Below are 19,080 nucleotides of genomic sequence, written 5' to 3'. Positions count from 1 at the left end.
TGTACCCCCTGAGTCTATCAGAGGTGATCAAGTTCTCAAAAAAAAAAAAAAAAATCATTGAGTGTGCCCTAGCTGCCTGCATTTGTCAGTTTGTTTTGTAACTGCTGCTTGTTGAAATAAGGGATTGGAATAACTGTTTTGTGTTTGGTAGGCTCTTTGATTTTAAGGAACAACAAGGATTCCGGTTACCTTCTAGAGAGAGGAGTGAAGGTGGAAAAGAGGAAAAGACATAGGAGAGCCCATGATTAGACTTGACTTCCTCTAGGGACTCCCTAGAAACACTGGTGCTTTTGCCCTTAGAAGCAGTTATCTATTGTTGCCTTTTCTAATGCTGCTTTACTGTGTTCTCTGCCTCTGCCTTCTGAGTGCTATGTTGTTGCTCTTCTCTTTATCAGAGTGCATTGGTTTCATACACCTATAGTAACTCTAGAATCTTTTCCTTTTTTAAAGATTTTATTTATTTATTCACAAGAGACATAGAAAGAGAGAGAGGCAGAGAAATAAGCAGAGGGAGAAGTAGGCTCCCTTAGGGGAGCCTGACGCCATACTCGATCCCAGGACCCTGGGATCACAACCTGAGCCAAAGGCAGACGCTCAACTACTGAGCCACCCAGATGTCCCTAACTCTAGAATCTTAAATGGTCCAGTGAATTACCCTCAGTTGTGTTTGGGCAGAATTTTTGCATCAGGGCACCCATAGGTTGCAGATAAGCTTCTGTGCTGGTTGGTCTAGTCTGCTATGGCCGGAAACAAGGCCATGTGAAGTAGATATTGCCCATTTTGGATAAGGAACCATTTTAGAGTCACTTCCTCGCTTTAGAAGTTTCCTGAGGAGGGCTTGGTGACATCTAAAGCTTAACATACTACTTTCCCAATAGACCTCTGTTCTCATGCTCTTCAGTCTTCCAAGCATTCTTTATAATCTTTGTAAACCATGGCATAGTCTCTGTTTTGTTTTTATTGAAGTATAATTGCCATACATTATGTTAGTTTCAGGTGTACAACACAATGATTCAACATTTGTATACATTGCAGAATTATTACCACCGTAAGTCTAGTTACCATCTGTCACTATGTACACTCACACATTGTTTTGGTCTTGTGATGAGAACTTTTAAGATTTACTTTCTTAGCAACTTTGAAATTTGCTATACGATATTATTGACTGTAGTCACCATGCTGTACATCATAATCCTGTGACTTATCTTATAACTGAAAGTTAGTACCTCTTTAATCCCCTTCACTAGCTTGCCCACCTCTCTACCCTTCTGCCTCTAGCAAACACCAGTCTATTTTCACTATCTAGGAGTTTGGTTTGGTTTTGTGTGTTCATTTGTTTTATCATTTGGATTCCACATGTAAGTGAAATCTACAGTGTTTATCTTTTTCTGTCTAACTTAGGTCACTTAGCATAATATCCTCAAGGTCTGTCCGTGTTGTCACAAATGGAAAGATTTCTATCTTTCTTATGGCTAAGAAGTAATCCATTTTATGTATATAGTATACCATGTTTTCTTTAGCCATTCATCTATTCATGAACACTTAGAATCTATTTCCATATCTTGATTATTATAAATAATGCTGCAATAAACATAGTGTATGTATTTTTTCAAAGTAATGTTTTCCTTTTCTTCAGAAAAATACCCAGAAGTAGAATGGTTAGATCATAGAGTAATTCTATTTTTAATTTTTTGCGGACCCTCCATACCGTCTTTCACAGTGTCTACACCAGTTTGCATCCCTCTAACAATGCATGAGAATTCCTTTCTCTCTACATCCTTGTTAACACTTGTTTCTTGTGTTCTTGAGTTTAGCCATTCTGACAGGTATGAGGATACCTCATTGTGGTTTTGATTTGCATTTCCCTGATGATGAGGGTTGTTGAGTATCTTGTCATGTGTCTCTTGGCCATCTGAACATCTTCTCTGAAAAAAAGTCTATTCAGATCCTCTGCCCATTTTTTTTAATTGAGTTTTTTTTTCTTTTGAGTTATATGAGTTCTTTATATATTTTGGATATTAACCTCTTATCAGGTATCTGATTTGCAAATATCTTCTCTACTGATGCGACATTATAGATATTACACTTAAATGGGGATAACCAAAATATTTTTTAATTAAAAAAATTTAACAAAAAAATTAAAAACTTCAAAAAAAAAAATCTAACACTCAAACATGCCATTAGTGATCTACCACTTAAATAGAGTAGCAAGTAGAACAATAAACATTGCTATATTCTCCATTTCTTACATTAAGTTAACCTCTATTTCTCCAGCTTGTACAGTTTTCTTACTTAAAGCTTCAAAACTTTATATTAGATATGTTTGTTCCTATTTTGTTCAGGAAAAAACCCCACAGGTCAGGTCATCATTTTAGGGAGTTGTGTGTAATCCTCTGAATTCAACCTTTCCTGGAGCTTTCAGATTGAGCACTGTTAGTGCACTAGTGTACTATTAGATATGATTTTATTATGGAGATCGAAAGTTTTTAGTCTTGTCAAATATGAGCTAAAAATCTCTGGTGCTGTAGAATATGACTGAGGGAAATGAAATTTGGAAGTGCATTGTGTATCCAGCACTGGAGGAGGAGGTTATTACCCCATTATCTTTTTTTTTTAAGTTTTTATTTTAATTTCAGTTAATGTGCTAACTGGTTATATAGTGTGTACACACACACACACACAAGTGTTATATTAGTTTCAAGCATACAATATAGTGATTCAGAACTTCGTACATCACATGATGTTCATCACAAGTGCACTCCTTATCCATCACCTATGTCACCCATCCCTCTGCCCACCTCCCCACTGGTAGTCATCAGTTTGTTCTCTCTAGTTAAGAGTCTGTTTCTTTATTTCTCTTTCTGTCTCTCCCATTTTTTTTCCTTTGCATGTTTGCTTTGTTTCTTAAATTCGACGTAGAAGTAAAATCGTAGGGTATCTGTCTTCTCTGAGTGACCTAATTTGCTTAGCATTTTACTATCTAGCTCCATCCATGTTATGGCAAATGGCAAGATTTTCATTATTTTTTGTGGCTAATATTCCATTGTATGTACATACCACATTATCTTGATCCACTTATCAATTGATGGACACTTGGGCTGCTTCTGTATCTTGGCTATTGTGAATAATGCTGCTATAAAAATAGGGGTGCATGTACCCCTTTGGATTAGTGTTCTTGTATTCTTTGGGTAAATACCCACTAGTGCAATTGCTGGATCATAAGATAGTTCTGTTTTTAACTTTTTGAGGAACTTGCCCCATTACCTCATTAGCCCTATGGATTTTTGTTATCTGAGACCTGTCCCTTATTTTGATTTTACATAATTCTGTTTATTTAGTTTGTCTTAGTACCTCAGCAATAAATTTGTACCAATTTAACTTTTCTTAGAAAGTCACCATTAACACAAAACCTTTCTTTTAAAAATAGGATAAAAGAATCCGAGTATCTCAACCTTTGACAAGAGGACCAAGTGCCTTTATTCCAGAGAAGGAAGTAAGTTTATCTGTGTTAAAATATATTACGTGTTACACAAAAAAGTGACTTAATTGTATCAAAGAATATCTCCATTTTTAATATGGAAGTAAACCTATGTTTTGCTCTTGTTCCTTATTTATATGTCAGAACATAGAGATATTTTCTTTTGAACTTCACTTAAAAGTTTGTGTGTTTAATAATCTGCCTTCTTATTTTAGAGTTAGTTGTATTATAAGGCTAGAAAAATGTAAATTTTACCATTTTTGATTTCAAACACAACTTTTCTGAACAAAGCTGCTAATAGTAATAAAGTTCTTTTAAATAAAGTTTAATATCAACTTGAAGGTTTTAGGTTTTTAAATGGCCACTGTTTCATGGTGATTTAATATATTAAGAAACTATATTTTGAAATGAAAAAGGGAGTTTCCCAACTAAACCTATTAAGCAAAACATGCCATGACATCGTTAGTAGTTGTTTGTTTGGTTGATTGGTTCTTAGTCTCTTGGGCAGAATGTCAGTGCAATCTGTATAATCTGTACCTTTGGTGAGAGTGGGAAGTCAAAACAGTAACTGCAAGAAAGAGAGCTCATAAAATACAATGCAAAAGAAATTCTAATCAGTAGAAGAGTTGTGCCCATTTTGTGGGTGTACATCTTTATGAAAGGTGACAGCAATGTGCGGGATTTCCTTGATTCCTCGATGCCTTTCAGGTATATGCTTTGGTTAAGAGAAGCTTAAGAACCACTAAATTGAGTTTTTCTCTGCTAGAAGGAGTTATTAACTTACTGAATACAATGGTATATACTGATTTCACTATTTACTGTGAAGACATTTATCTTAAAGCACCAGCATTATTCCTGTATTGTTCTGAAAGTAGTCAATAAATGTACAGAGCACCTGCCAGGCATTGTCTTAAAAGAAGGGATGAAGAGAATTCAAAGAATACATGCCAGGTTATGGGCAGAGTCAGTAGTTCATCTTTATTTCACTTTATGAGTGACCTTACCATCTGGATGGAAAGGTGGAAGGAAAAGTAACAGTAATGTTTTGGGAACTCAGTATCTCTAGCTGATCTAGGTGGCCACCAGTCATTAGAGACATGGTTGCATTTGTGCCCATTTCTCCCTACAGCATTGGGGCCACTGTTGGCCGAGAGATTACCTCAGATACATAAAGACTTCCTAAAACACAGTCATTTTCACAGTATATATTTGAAGGTAAGCTGGTTTGCAGGAGCCACCACTGTTTTCAGGACCTCTTGCATCCGTTAACAATCTCTGGCATCAGTTAAACAAAAGAAACTCTGCTGGGGAAAACAAAACAAAACCAACAAATATTCTACATTTAATTACATGTGGTTGATCTGTATCTTATTGTTTTTACCATCACTTGGTCCCTGTAGTTGACAAAATGGGGGGAAATGGGCAAGTGAAAGTGTACTTGGCTTTATAACCAGCTGAACTGAAATTGCTTTTTGACGCCATTGTAATTAACATTTCCTCACAGTTCACACTTTCCAAACATTCTATTTCCTTTGGGATTAGATTTTCCTCAGTCAATAGTGCCTTTGTGTAATTTGTACTTATTTTTCAGAAGAGACTGTGAAGCCAGCCTTAAAGAGTAAACAGAGTTTCTAATAGCAGTATGGATCTTTGGAAAGACCATTAGTCTGGACTTTAGAAAATCTGGATTCTGGACCAGGCTCTGCCATCAACTCGGAGCATGAGCTCGAATTTAATTTTGAATCTGAAATAAGGAATGTATTCTTAAGTCCAGAATTCTAATTCTAAACTATCAATAAATAATGAACCAATCCTAGAAATATTCATCTCATGTCCATTAATTCCCACAGAGCCGGGTCCTTTTACAAGGTGCTAATAAGCTCTTAACACCTTCAGAGCCAATTCTTGGTGTGATGCCCAAGCTGTCATTGTGTATAAGGCTATATATAAGAATCTATTTTTGAGGAAGCACTTTTGATTCCCTAAGATGGAGGATGTCCATTTTAATCACTAAACTTGTTTTTAGTAATTAATACAATAGACTAAAAATAGGAATGACAATATTCTAGTGCCCTTATTAATTTTTCAATTAACATTTTCCTACATATTATCATATTTTCTTTTTTTTTTTGTCCCTCAAAAGACTTCAGGGAGCTTTTCATTTTATGTTGAAATAAAATAAGCAAAAGATCAGGCTGAAAATATCTGTCTTAAAAGAAGGTGATTAAGTATCTTCACAGGCAGTTGAGATACAATCCTAACTATAGGAATCAAATGCCACTGCTTTTGCCGCTGCACAAATCGGTATAATAATAGGCCAGGCAAGTGGGCCCTGAAAATTTTGCCTTATGTGCCTGGCGCAGCAGATGGAAGCTGCTTTTCTCCAATTTCATAGTTGCATGTTTGATGATTTGACATTTGTTGTTTAATAAATTGTGGTCCCAGAGCCAAAAATGAGTAGTGCTTTCTTTTTTATTTCTGGTATGAGCAACTGCCTAATCTCAGTGTCTGTTCGTATCAAAAGAACATTCATTTGCCTCAAGAGTGGCATAATGTATGTAAACAAAAAAGCCATGATTTCTCAATGATCATTTTGTGTGTCTTCGCTTGTAAGGTTGTCCAAGCAAACACAGTGGATGAACGTACTAACTTTCTTGTGGAAGAATACTCTACATCCGGTCGTCTGGACAACATCACCCAGGTCATGAGTCTCCACACTCAGTACCTGGAGTCGTTCCTGCGGAGCCAGTTCTACATGCTGCGCATGGACGGCCCCCTTCCTCTACCACACAGGCACTACATTGCAATAATGGTGCGCCTGCTTCCCACTTGCCCCACTTCGCTTGACGTCGCCCTTACTCCTCCTTTCTCTTACCAGTCTGTGTGTGTTGGTGTGTGTAGAACGAGGTAGAATTTTCTAGAAGTAAGAACTGATGAAGCCTGTAACCTTTTGGATATCATGGGTCTTGGATACATGGTTCAATGTATCCAAGAACATTGGTCGAATGTTCTAGGCATCTCAATGCACCGAATGTTTCCCCTTGAATTTTCAATTTACTCTCTTACAATTAATGATGTTTGTAATGTCCTAAGGAATATCCCTAGCATCCCACAAGTTTTATTTTTGCTCTTGATACTTTGTTTTGTATAGTTAACATAAAATGGTTTGGCAGTGACATCTGATTTACTCATTTTACACATGAAGAATATCACTAATCTGGCCAGATAAGAGGAAAGTATCCATCAGCACCAATGGAGAAAATTTCTCCAATGAGTTCTAACCCTCCAAAGTATATAGTACTTGGTGCAAACTAGTTAACTAGTTAATGTCTTGGTGGGGGTGGGGAGAGAATTATAAATTGGGATGAAAAAAATAAAATAAAATAAATTGGGATGAGAAGGTTAGAAAGGAGCAGTTTCGGGGGTGGATCATTTCCAGAGAAAAAGAAGGATCTGGCCCAAGTGCCCTGTTGTTGGGAAAGTTTAGGAGAAAAGCTGGACTGGTAGAGCTAGCCTGCAGTTAGCAGATTAGTTTTTCCCAGGTTTAATTTGATGATCTTGTTTATACTCTTTTTTTTTTATTTTTTTTAAATTTTTAATTATTTATGATAGAGAGAGAGAGAGAGAGGCAGAGACACAGGCAGAGGGAGAAGCAGGCTCCATGCACCGGGAGCCCCATGTGGGATTCGATCTGGGGTCTCCAGGATCATGCCCTGGGCCAAAGGCAGGCGCCAAACCACTGCGCCACCCAGGGACCCCTCTTGTTTATACTCTTAACCAAAGTTTTAACAACAACAAGAAAAGGGCAGCACCCTATGTCCTATCAGCCGACAAACATGACCAAGACTGTATTCCAGCTTACAATTTTGACGATAGTAAGGCCGAAGGCAGACTTGCAATGATCGCAAACTAAGAAGATAAGCAAGATACAGAAAACAGAATCAGTAGATGGTATTATTTTCCTGAGAAGCAGTCCTAGGGAAAGGAGCGGTGAAAAGCCTGCTTTGAATGGATTTCCCGAAACTAGCGGTGTTAAGGCTGGTTTTGACTGCACAGGAAGAAAGGTGTCATGGAGCCTGTCCTAGTAGGGCGATGTTTCCAGTAAGACCAAAATCACTGTTATCTTAAAGGGGGTAAGAGGAGCACCCAAATTAGCATGCATTATGAATCAGTAGAATATAAATTAGTGAGATTTTATTGTGTTTTAAATAGAACATAGTTTATATCATTTACCATCATGAAATGGACATGTATGTTCTTGACACAACTTGAAAGTAGATTCTAGGTTAATCCATTCCCTCTTCTGGCTAAGGACGTAACTATCTACATGTGACAGCTGTTCGCTTAATACAACTATCAGCTACAAGTATTGATTCAAGAATCTTTGGCATAGGGACACCTGGGTGGCTCAGCAGTTGAGTGTTTGCCTTCGGCTCAGGGTGCAACCCTGGGATCTGGGATCAAGTCCTGCATCAGGTTCCCTGCATGGAGCCTGCTCCTCCCTCTGACTGGGTCTCTGCACCTCTCTCTCTGTGTCTCTCATGAATAAATAAAGTCTTAAAAAAAAAAAAAAAGAATCTGTGACATATTGTGATAGAAGTTTTAGCAGGAGAAGGAATCTGTAAGAAAAGAATTATTGGTTATTAAAACTATTAAACTCCAAATGAATTACTGTTGTTTAGAAATAGTAGAATAACAACCACGATTATTATTATTATTATTATTATTTTAATAATCACGATTATTGTATCAACTGACTCTTCTTGTGTTTTAGGCTGCGGCTAGACATCAGTGTTCCTACCTAATAAACATGCACGTGGATGAATTTTTGAAGACAGGAGGTATTGCTGAGTGGTTGAATGGTTTGGAATATGTACCGCAAAGACTGAAAAATCTTAATGAAATAAACAAGCTGCTAGCACACCGACCCTGGCTGATCACGAAAGAGCACATTCAGGTACTGAGTGCTGTTTTAAAATAAAAAAGAAATTTACTATTGATTCTAGCTAAGAGTTCATTTTTCTTTCTTTTTTCTTTTTTTCTTTTTTTTTGCTTAAGACTTAATTTTAAATACTTGCATGTTAGAAACAAAAAATAAGATATCAACATGTAGAAGAGAGAAATATAGAAAGTCTGGGGTTTAATCTAGGTACAAATAGAATATTCCTCTTCAGGTAATCAATAATTAACTGCTTTCGTGAGAAATGTTGATTTCTGTTTTCAAGCAAGAGGTAGAACAAAGGAAAACTGGCACGATAGGCTACCTGGGTTCTTGCACTTGTGACCTTGAGTGAATTAACTTCTCCCAGCCTCGGGAGATCCACCCTCTATGAAATGAGGGGTCTTGATTAAATGAGTTCCAGGCTCTTTTGTAGTTCTAACATTTCATAATTTTAAGATTTGGAAATTACAATTTTGCAAATAAAAAGTGACTTGCCAACTGGAGTGAACACTTAGGTGCCTCTGGAAGCTGGAGCTTAGATGAGAAACAGAGTTGCTGGTGACTAGAACACTTGCAGGTGGAAAGGAGCTTCTTTCCATTCTTTCCAAAAGAAAGAAAAATGAACTCTTCCAACTCAGGAGAAACAGAGTTGCTGGTGACTAGAACACTTGCAGATGGAAAGGGTGGGGCCGTTTGTAGGATATCCTTGGCATGGTGCTTGGGCTTGGTAACTACTCAATACATAACAGCTGTCATCTAAATTATTATCAGAGAAGCCTGAGGTATTTAAATTCCCTGCTTCTGATGAGTAGAAATGTCATTGGTTTTGTTGATCCTCTTCTTAGGCTACATTTTTGTTCGTTATTTGCTCAATTAAACCAAACTGAGCTTTTTTAAGTCTTTGTACTCTCAGAGATTGAGTACCTGGGAACCTGTGAAACGTAATGCTGCCCTGAGATTTACATTCTGATTTGACACTGTGTTACTTAGATGGAAGAATTAATCATTATTTTTATGTCGTATGTTAATTACTTCTGTGGTGGGTCTAAAAAGATAGACCCTGCCCTTGAACAGGCTTGGATTCTAGGGGAAGAAAGAAAGAGAGGTAATGACAATAAGCACAGCACAATGGTTGATGGAGATATGGGTAAAAAGAATGGGATAAGGAAGTTGCATGAAAGAGGTAACATCTGAGATAGGTCTTGAAGAGTAAGTGGGAATTTTCAAGTAGAGGGAGGGTATCCCAGACAAATAATAGAGTGTGAAACATTATATGTTGGAAAAGTAGCTAACAGCTTCAGGTTACAGAATGTAGGGAAGGTTATATGAGGTGGGGGTAGGAGATAGGAAGAAGTGGGAGCATACAGAAATAATTCGATTTGGCCTTTTCGGAGGTCCTTTGTGACCTTAGTGAAAGTTGCTTCAGGAGCTTGCTTTAAAAAAGAAAACAAATTACAATGAATTTAAAAAAAAAAAAAAAAACAGAAATGAAGGTAAGATGAGAAATTCGAGATGAGTATCGACTGTCTATTCTTTCAGGTTTAATAAAAAAAAGCCTGACAGAGGCATTGTAAATGCTACCAGTTGTTTTGGAAGGCTTTTTGGCAGTATTATCAAAAGTCTTAAAGTGTAGTTGCCCTAAAAATCCTATTAGGAATTATTCAAAGCTATAGCATGAAGATGCTATTCATAATAGCAAACAAAAAAAACTTTAGAGGCAATTTGAATATCTAACAGTAAAGGAAAGCATGCAGAAGTAGTAACATCCATTGCTATGGAATATACAGTCCATGCTTAATATAAGACAGTGTAGCCTCATGAAAAATGAACATGTCAAAATGTCAGGTTTGAAAAGCAGAGAAAAAATAGATGTGTTACTCTGATGATATAATTATGCTTATAAAATATGTATAAGTTATATGAAGGTGATAGAATATGATTAATTTTTCCTTTTCTTTTTCCTGAGCTTTTGGTGATATATTAAATTGCGTGTGCGTGTGTGTGTGTGTGTGTGTGTGGTTAATGGAGAGTAAAGCATAAGAGGTTTATCATGGGGGTTTGGCTGTGAAGTGAGTCAAATTAAAGTGTAGATTTGTGAGGAGCAGCAGGATGTGCACACATGCACATGTACACCAAGTAAGATAGAGAGGACTCTGATGGGAAACAATCTCTGATGGATTCGACAGATGGAATTGGCTCTTGGAGAAAGTGAGGATGCAGACATCACTGTTTTTAATGGCTTCCCTTGTGATTCCATCATTCAGCAGGAGGTTCAAGTAAAATAGCATATAAAAAAGTGCTTTGAAACTTTTGAAGTTCTTAGTATTCTACGGTTTCTATCATCTGCTACAGGCTCTTTCTCCATCAGGAAGCTATCTAAACGTTGACTTACTGAATTGGATTTTTATGTGACTTTTAAGGTAGTCTTTACCTAAAAACCTTAAAATGAGCAGCTTTGCTAGGTAATCTTTAAAGTCTCTTCTAGCTTCTGTGTTCTTTGATATTCTGAAATATCTTATTAAAATAACATATGTAAAAAGTGCTTTGAAAGCAGAAATTTCATTGTACATATAAGAGATTTAGAATCTACAACATAACTATGCTGTGAGGTTTGACAGTTGAATGTAATTATTGTTTGACCAAAGCCGTATCTTTATTATACAAAGCATTTTTAAAAGGGAGTTTTAAGTTTAATTGCTATAAATGGACATAAAAAGTTGGTGGATTTTCCATGCTTTCTAAAATTGCTGTGTAGCATTCTGTGATTTTCATTCTTACTCTGATTTGCTTTCTTGTTTCAGAAACTTGTCAAAACTGGAGAAAATAATTGGTCTCTGCCCGAACTGGTACATGCTGTGGTCCTACTGGCACATTATCATGCTTTGGCAAGCTTTGTTTTTGGTAGTGGCATCAATCCAGAGAGGGATCCAGAAATCTCCAATGGATTCAGGCTAATATCAGTCAACAATTTCTGTGTTTGTGATCTCGCTAATGATAACAATATAGAGAATGCATCCCTTACAGGCAGCAACTTTGGGGTTAGTTTTCTGAACTTTGTTTTTCTTTACTATTTTGCCTTTAAACTTCCCAACATGAAAAATATCTAGAAAGAATTTGTCTGACTAAACAAGATATCATATACTTGAAATATTTCTGCACAACTTTTACTACTATAAAAATTTAACTTGTATATGAAGTTCTGAGTTATCTTAAAGAGGCTTTTAAAGCAAATTGATATTATTACAAATTATAAGGCTGCCTCACTGTTTAAAATAAACTATAGGGGCAGCTCGGCTGCCTCAGCGGTTTAGCAACACCTTTGGCCCAGGGCGTGATCCTGGAGACCCAGGATCGAGTCCCACGTCAGGCCCCCTGCATGGAGCCTGCTTCTCCCTCTGCCTGTGTGTCTCTGCCTCTCTCTCTCTCTCTCTCTCTCTCTCTCTCTCTTTCTCAAGAGTAAATAAATAAAATCTTTAAAAAAATAAAATAAATTAAAATAAAATAAACTATAATTTAATATACACCAAATGCTAGAATTCTAGGTTAAATATATTTATAACTACAACAAAAAAACTCATACTTCTGAAAACATTTGAATATGTCATATGATTTTCTTTGGAGTTCACAGAAAACCCACCTGGGAACTAAATAACTATGACCACTGTACATAATAAGGTTGCATTGGAAAAGTAGGGACACTTACTAGAATAATTCTTAATATAACTGACACCCAACATTATCTTACCTGACCCTAGATTGTCGATTCTCTAAGTGAGCTAGAGGCCTTAATGGACAGAATGAAGAGGCTTCAGGGAGAGAGGGAAGATGAAGAGGCATCTCAGGAAGAAATGACCACTCGCTTTGAGAAGGAGAAGAAAGAAAGTCTTTTTGTGGTCTCTGGAGACACTTTTCATTCATTTCCTCATTCAGGTGAGCTCCCCTACTCCTCCTGCCACCACTGTCTTTACCTTTGAGTTATTACATCCCTGATTAACCACGATCCATATTTTCCATACAGATCCATAAAAGCAAGTCTACTACCATGTTCCTCCTATTTACTCCTCCTACAGCTCCCCCTAACGCTATTGATGCATCCTTGAATACACTCCAGGTCCATTGGCGAGGGACTTCCAGCTTTGTAGTCCACCCTCATCCTGGGTAAAATGTGATTCAAAGCCAGAACAGTTGCCTACAATGTTAGATAGGGATACCTAGTTCGTTCTACTTTTGTGATGTTTTGAAATGATGAGTAAAATCCTGTTTCAATAGATAAATTAAAAAAAAAAACCATATCTCTGCCTTTTTTTGCATGTGGGGAGGATGTGGGAGGATTGTTCTCGCACTGCTACTTTTCCAGATTACTTCTAAAATTACATTGTACTTGCATTTGCATTTCTTTGGAGACATCTTCAGCATTTTATAAAACTGCATTATTTAGGTCATTTTCTTCTGTTGAATTTGGAGGAATTCATTCTATATTAAAAGCTAGACATCTTTGCTCTTGTCTTAAAATGCACTTTTTCCCCCTGTAATACTCTAAGAGACTTTGAATTAGGCAACTTTGCAGTTATGACTAAAAAAAGATCTCGAACACCACAGAGTAAATTTTATTAAAATAGCATCGGGGCACCTGGGTGGCACTGTCAGTTGAACGGCTAATTCTTGGTTTCGGCTCAAGTCATGATCTCAGGGTCATGAGATCAAGCCCCTCATCGGGCTCTGCACTTAGCAGGGAGTCTGCATGAGATTCTCTCTTCCACTCCCTGTGTGCCTCACTCCTCTGTCTTTCTTTCTCTCAGATAAATCTTTAAAAAAATAGCATTGACTCAATAGAAGGCTGAAACCCTCCAAAATCATCAATCTACATAACATTTTAAAAATAGAGTTTCATTGGTTTAAAAAATGTTTAGTCTTAAGACCAGACAGTCTCATAAATTCCAAGGGTAACTGATTAGGCCATAACTTGTTTGTTAATTTTAAACATAGCATTGACCAGTAGTTCTCAGAAGTTTCACCAGGAAGAACAAAAACCCCTTTTATCATCTTCCCTGTGGTCTTTTTTATGAAAGATTTTATCCACTTCATTGACTATATTAAGTTCTAGTTTCTCAGAGCTTCTAAGCAGCAGGAAATCCCAAATAAAGAAACTTGATGTTTTACTTATTGGCTTAGTATCCATCCTACAAACATTTTATTGAGTACCTTCTATAGTCTCAGCACTGTACATAGCAGAGTGTGAGCAGTATATGAACCTAGAAGAGGACCCTGAATCAAGTCTGGGTAGAGGAAGAGTGTGCAGAGGAGGGACCATAGAGGAAGACTTCCTCCAGCCATTGGACTCTATGTCTTAGAGACTGGAGTGCAAGGGAGTCGGTCAGTGGCTGCGGGACAGGAGAGTTGATGGTAAACAACCAACAGAGCCATGGCACCATGATAAGGAAACATGATGCTGGACAGAGACACAAGGAGGCATAAACCATGAGGCATGTAATGCCACCACATAAGCTGATTAGGTAAACAGAGAGGCCTTACTGTGATAACCTTCCTAAGCTTAAGGAGCATGCATCCTGCCATATTTTGGACATTTCAAGCTAAGAGGTCTGTAAAACCTCCAGCCTGGAGATGTCTAGTACACTGCTCCTTAAACTTTCATTGCATGTCAGTCACTGGGGAATCTTATCAAAATGCAGATTCCGATTTACTCAGTCTGGTCTAGGACCTGAGAGACCACATTACTGTCATTCCCCCAAGTGATGGCAGTGCTGCCAGGATACAAACCACAGTAGCCAGGGCCCAGCAGATGATCTAAAGGGTCAGGAGAGGCTTTTAAACTCAAGAGGAAAATTTGGAAATGATTGGCATATGATTGGGAGTTAAAATCAGAAGAGACGTTTATAAAAACCATCCAGAGGGAACGCATGGGACAAAGGGAAATCATAAGCCTAGGGTGAACCTTCAAGGTAAACCAAGATTGTAAAATGTAAACATTTTTATTAAGGTTGGTAATATCTATTTGCTTTCAGACATTAATTTTTAAGAGCTTCTCTAACATCACTAGAGCTGGAAGGGTATAAATATTTTTATTTCTCTTAGTCATTTTTTAATACTTAAAAACACGTGTGTGTGTGTGTGTGTGTGTGTGTGTATTTTTTTCCTTTAATAAAGCTCTTCTGAGAGCTGCTTTTGTTTTGTTTTTTTATTAAGTAGACTCCACACCCAGCATGGAGCCCAATGTGGGGCTTGAACTCACAACCTTGAGATCAAGACCTGAGCTGAGATCAAGAGTCAGACACTTAACTGACTCAACCACCCAGGTGCCCCTTGAAAATATATGTTGGACCCCAGTCTGTACTTTCTTGGGCTCTTAAGCAGGGACTCCTGCCTTCTACAGTAGTGGATTTTGACTAGCAAGTCTTAGGTCCTAGCCAAAAATTTATGTTCTAATTTTGACAGAAGAGGCTGTATCATTTGTAAATCAGTCAAGGAAATAAATCGTTTCGTTGTTTACTCTTAACCATTCCCAGTATTTGCCAGTCCCACAAAAGTAACAGAAAAATGACTCCATACAGTAGCTAATTGGGTCCTTTTTATAACCTTACCATGTTTTGAAATGGAAATAGAAATGTATTTTTTTCCCATAATGAATTTCTTGGTTTGACCTGTGTGATAAAGCATTCCAGATTCCATGTAGAGATTCTAAAAATAGCTTTTCAAGCCTTTTGAAGAAAATAAATGTTTAAAATGTTCTACAGAGGTAGTATTCTATAGCTTGGTAACAGAGTTAACCAGGTTTTATTCTTTTTTTGTTTTTGTTTTTGAAGTTAGAAAGCTATTTCTTCACTGTAATAGAGTTGTTTTTTGTTTTTTTTTTTTTTCTGTATTATGTTAGGGGCAGCAGAATGCAGCCAATGTGCAAAATACTATTTCCTTGTAGTCTAGACTTTGAAATATTTCTTTAGATATAATTAAAATTGGAATTTTAGATTTGTTGATCAGAGTGCTAATTTTAGCTTCTTAAAATAAATTTGAAAAAAAGTATTTGTAGGGGCACCTGGGTGGCTCAGTCGGTTGGGTGTCTGCCTTCAGCTCTGGTCACAATCCTGGTGTCCTGGGATCGAGCCCCACGTCAGGCTCAGCAGGGAGCCTGCTTCTCCTTCTCCCTCTGCCCCTACCCCTGCTTGTGCTCTCTGGCCCTCTCTCTCTGTCAAATGGATAAATAAAATTTAAAAAAATATTTGTACTTTGAGAGACTTTTGTACATTTCTTTAAGTGAACAAAATTGCCTAGAAGACAGGTCTTGATTGACTCCTAATTTTAAAATGAATAAATGGTTATTATTCATGGGATAAATTGTCTCATTTGGTTAGTTACTCATTATTATTTATTTTTAAATGTTTAAAAGTCATATGACAACTTGAAAATGTTTATGGACAAATCAAAAACTAACATCAAAATCAAATGAACTAGCTGGGTAATCGTCAACCCCAGAGTCTGTGTTTGCTCAGTATAACCAAACTGGTTGTGCAGTGTGGGCAGTGAGAACACATCAGGGGAGAAACTTTTGCAGACTTCAGTTATCACTCACTGTTCTTGGTTTGATTTTACTTCACAGCCCACAAAACTCCTAGTTTTCCTAGCAGCCTCAGTGAGCACTAACTACATTTTCAATTTTTTTCCTTCATTTCTGTCGATGAGTATGTGATGGATTGAATTAAGGAAAGCATAACCTCGTTCATAAATATGAAGAGACAAAGCATTGAAAATGCCATTTTCAAAGTGTTTCCATTTACTCAAAAGGACTTCTGCAGCCTGAGGAGACACGTGGTAGTTGTGGGTTAGCTAGAGATAGGCCCAAGATTTCCCTTTAGAAAACAGTCACTTAAAAGCTTCAGATCAAATTAAGTAGTTCAGTGTTTACATGTTTTCCACACCATCCTAACCTGATCCACATTGTATTTCTTACTGACACTCAGGACTGACAGGGTATTAGTAATTTAGTTCTTAAGAAGATATTTCTTTTTGCATTACTGAAACAAAAAATAGATATTAAGTACAAAACATAGTAACTGGTATATAGTAAGTACCCAGCAAATGTCAGTCTCTTCTCATTATGGATAGTAAAGAAGTTAGGTAAGAATTTTAATATTTCCAAAGTTTAGGTATCCTGGATGCTTGACCTTTCCTGCCATTATCAAGCACTCTATTATAGTCCATGGCAGTGATCTAAAGCAAGGCTAACCCCTTGTGAAGAGAATAATTATTGCTAGGATTTTCATGAAATAGCAAAGATTAAAGAGAATGAAGGCAAATTAATTTACTGTGCCTTTTGGATGAATTACTATAATTGCATTGTTTTTTTAAGCCTCTCAACACTGTCCATTTAAGAATTAGTTTTTTATGCCATCATGTTGCTTAACTGGGTCACCTGGGTGGCTCAGTGGGTTAAGCATCTGCTTTCGGCTCAGGTCATGATCTCAGAGTCATGGGATGGAGCCCTGCTCAGAAAGCAATCTGCTTCTATCTCTCCCTCTGCCCCACCCCCGCTCCTGCTCGCACTCTCTCTTTCAAATAAATAAAATCTTTTAAAAATTTGTTTTAGAAACTATTTAATATTTCTTTATTAGTTATTTATTAAGTCGCATTTATTTGATATTGATTAAAATACTTAAGAAAATACTGTTCTTTGCATGGAAGGAGCTTTTTTTTTTATTTTGAAAACGTATGTTCATTTTCTAGGTAGCAAGTAGTAAATAAAGGTTGTTCATTCCCTTTCAGTAGTTGAAATCAGAGAAAAGTAATTATAAAGTCAGACTATCCTAAAAAAAAAAAGTGAGTTCGAATAATCTTTAAACAATTTAACATACATTGGGCACTTAACATTGTTCAGTGGTAAATTTTTAATATTATCAAGTATACAGAATTCAGCTGTCTTAAAAGATTGTTGTAGTCTTCCTGTCTTCCTGAATGTCACTTTTATAATAGTCTAATCACAATCTCAACACATTGTTTACCTCATACATTGTATGCCCTTTTTATTTCCATGTCTACAGAAAAGCACACATACGTTAGGTGTAAAACTCAATGAATTTTCTCAAACTGACTCTTTCTATTGTAGCGCCCAAGTCAACTCAGAATAATGGTGGTACCAGAAGGCCACTTTCTTCCCTGTCCCAGTTCCCTTCCCAGGCCTTCTCCCTCAATGCCTCTTCATGAGCTAAAAAATGAACTAAATTGAAAAAAAAAAAAAAAAAAAAACTAAATTGCACTAGTTTTCACCATGAACATATCCAGATGAAACACCATTGAATTTTAACAAAAATCTGTCTTAATGTTAGACTTCAGATGGTCTTTCACCTTCATCTCTTCTTTTTCCCTGCAGCCCACTTCATCCCACAAGAGTTTAAAAAAAGTTTAAGCTTTATATGTATAAATATATATACATAGAAATACATATTCAAAGCTCTGTGCTATCTTCATTTTCTAAATAAGTAAAGCTAGTGTATTGATTTTTTGCTATTACTGATTAGATATTTCAATGTAGTCATGTTTTTGCCCAGACAACTACTGGTAAATGTTACGATTGTCAGTATTTGGTAATGAAATTAAATTAGAAACTTAAGCCATGAAGTCAATATTGTCACTTCAGAAATCCATGGAAAAGCTAAAAAGTGGAGGGCAATGGAGCAGTTTCATTGTTCTCTGCACAATTTCCTTTATTCTGGATTGTTCATTATTGTCCTTAGATTTTGAAGATGACATGATTATAACATCTGACGTCTCTCGATATATCGAAGACCCTGGTTTTGGGTATGAGGACTTTGCCAGACGAGGAGAAGAACATTTGCCAACATTCCGAGCTCAGGTATAAGATGCCTTTAATTCAGAGAAACTAGAGAATAAATACTGTCATTTTAACTGTGAAATGTTGAAATGTAAGTACATTGACTTCTAAAGAAATTAATGGTCATTTTGATAGTCTGTGAATCTTTTGATGTAACCTAGTTTTTGGCCTAGTCTAATTTGATCTCCCAGGAGATGAATTTTTATTTCAATGTTTCCTCTCTAAGAAGGCAAAAGGAAATGTCTTACTCAGTTACTTGCATTATTACATGTATAAAATTGTATACCAATTTTGTATAAAATTCATACCAATTTTTTTTTTTAGAGGAGCAGGGAGGAAATCAAGTGATAAAGTTACATTTATAATAAAATGGCATTTTGTAATAAAACCATAGACCAGTAGTTATGGGCTTAAGTGCTACCACCCCCACCCCTAGAAAACAGAACGACAGTAGTGATGTGGCTCCTAAAGAAAGTAGAAGTTTGAATTAAGACAGACTCCTTTGCACTTGTTTCATATGATCTGCTGTGTCACTGAGTAGGTTTGGTCACATAAGAATATTCTCAGGTCTTCTGGGGTTCTTCCAGATAAGGGTATAGTTTGCATAGTACACAACAACAGGAGGTGGCCAGAGTTCATCACCAGCATGTCAAACTATGGACCCCACTGAGGGAACTTACATGGCATTTTGATCTATGAACTGATGTGAAGGGTTTCTAGTAAAGCTATCAGCTTAGAATTAAATATGAAATATCTTCATGTACTTGCTTCAGTAGTTACATTTACTACAAACATGGAATTTAACTGGAAAATGCCCAT

General features: G+C 36.7%; 1 protein-coding gene across 2 annotated transcripts in view; it reads left to right on the top strand.

The window, feature by feature from the left end:
- Window positions 1–19,080, top strand: part of SESN3 (sestrin 3) — a 71,631-nt gene that overhangs the window by 39,507 nt on the left and 13,044 nt on the right. For both annotated transcript variants that reach the window (XM_077867513.1, XM_077867514.1), the window contains exons 2-7: window positions 3,428–3,493; window positions 6,093–6,290; window positions 8,253–8,435; window positions 11,222–11,458; window positions 12,176–12,350; window positions 18,164–18,282. In XM_077867513.1, coding sequence (XP_077723639.1) covers window positions 3,428–3,493; window positions 6,093–6,290; window positions 8,253–8,435; window positions 11,222–11,458; window positions 12,176–12,350; window positions 18,164–18,282 — 978 coding nt within the window. The remainder of the gene's footprint in view (window positions 1–3,427; window positions 3,494–6,092; window positions 6,291–8,252; window positions 8,436–11,221; window positions 11,459–12,175; window positions 12,351–18,163; window positions 18,283–19,080) is intronic.

The sequence above is a fragment of the Canis aureus genome, chromosome 23 (assembly GCF_053574225.1).
Source record: "Canis aureus isolate CA01 chromosome 23, VMU_Caureus_v.1.0, whole genome shotgun sequence".
Lineage (NCBI taxonomy): Eukaryota > Metazoa > Chordata > Mammalia > Carnivora > Canidae > Canis > Canis aureus.
The sequence above is the reverse complement of the archived record's forward strand: the minus strand, read 5'-3'. Positions and strand labels throughout refer to the sequence as shown.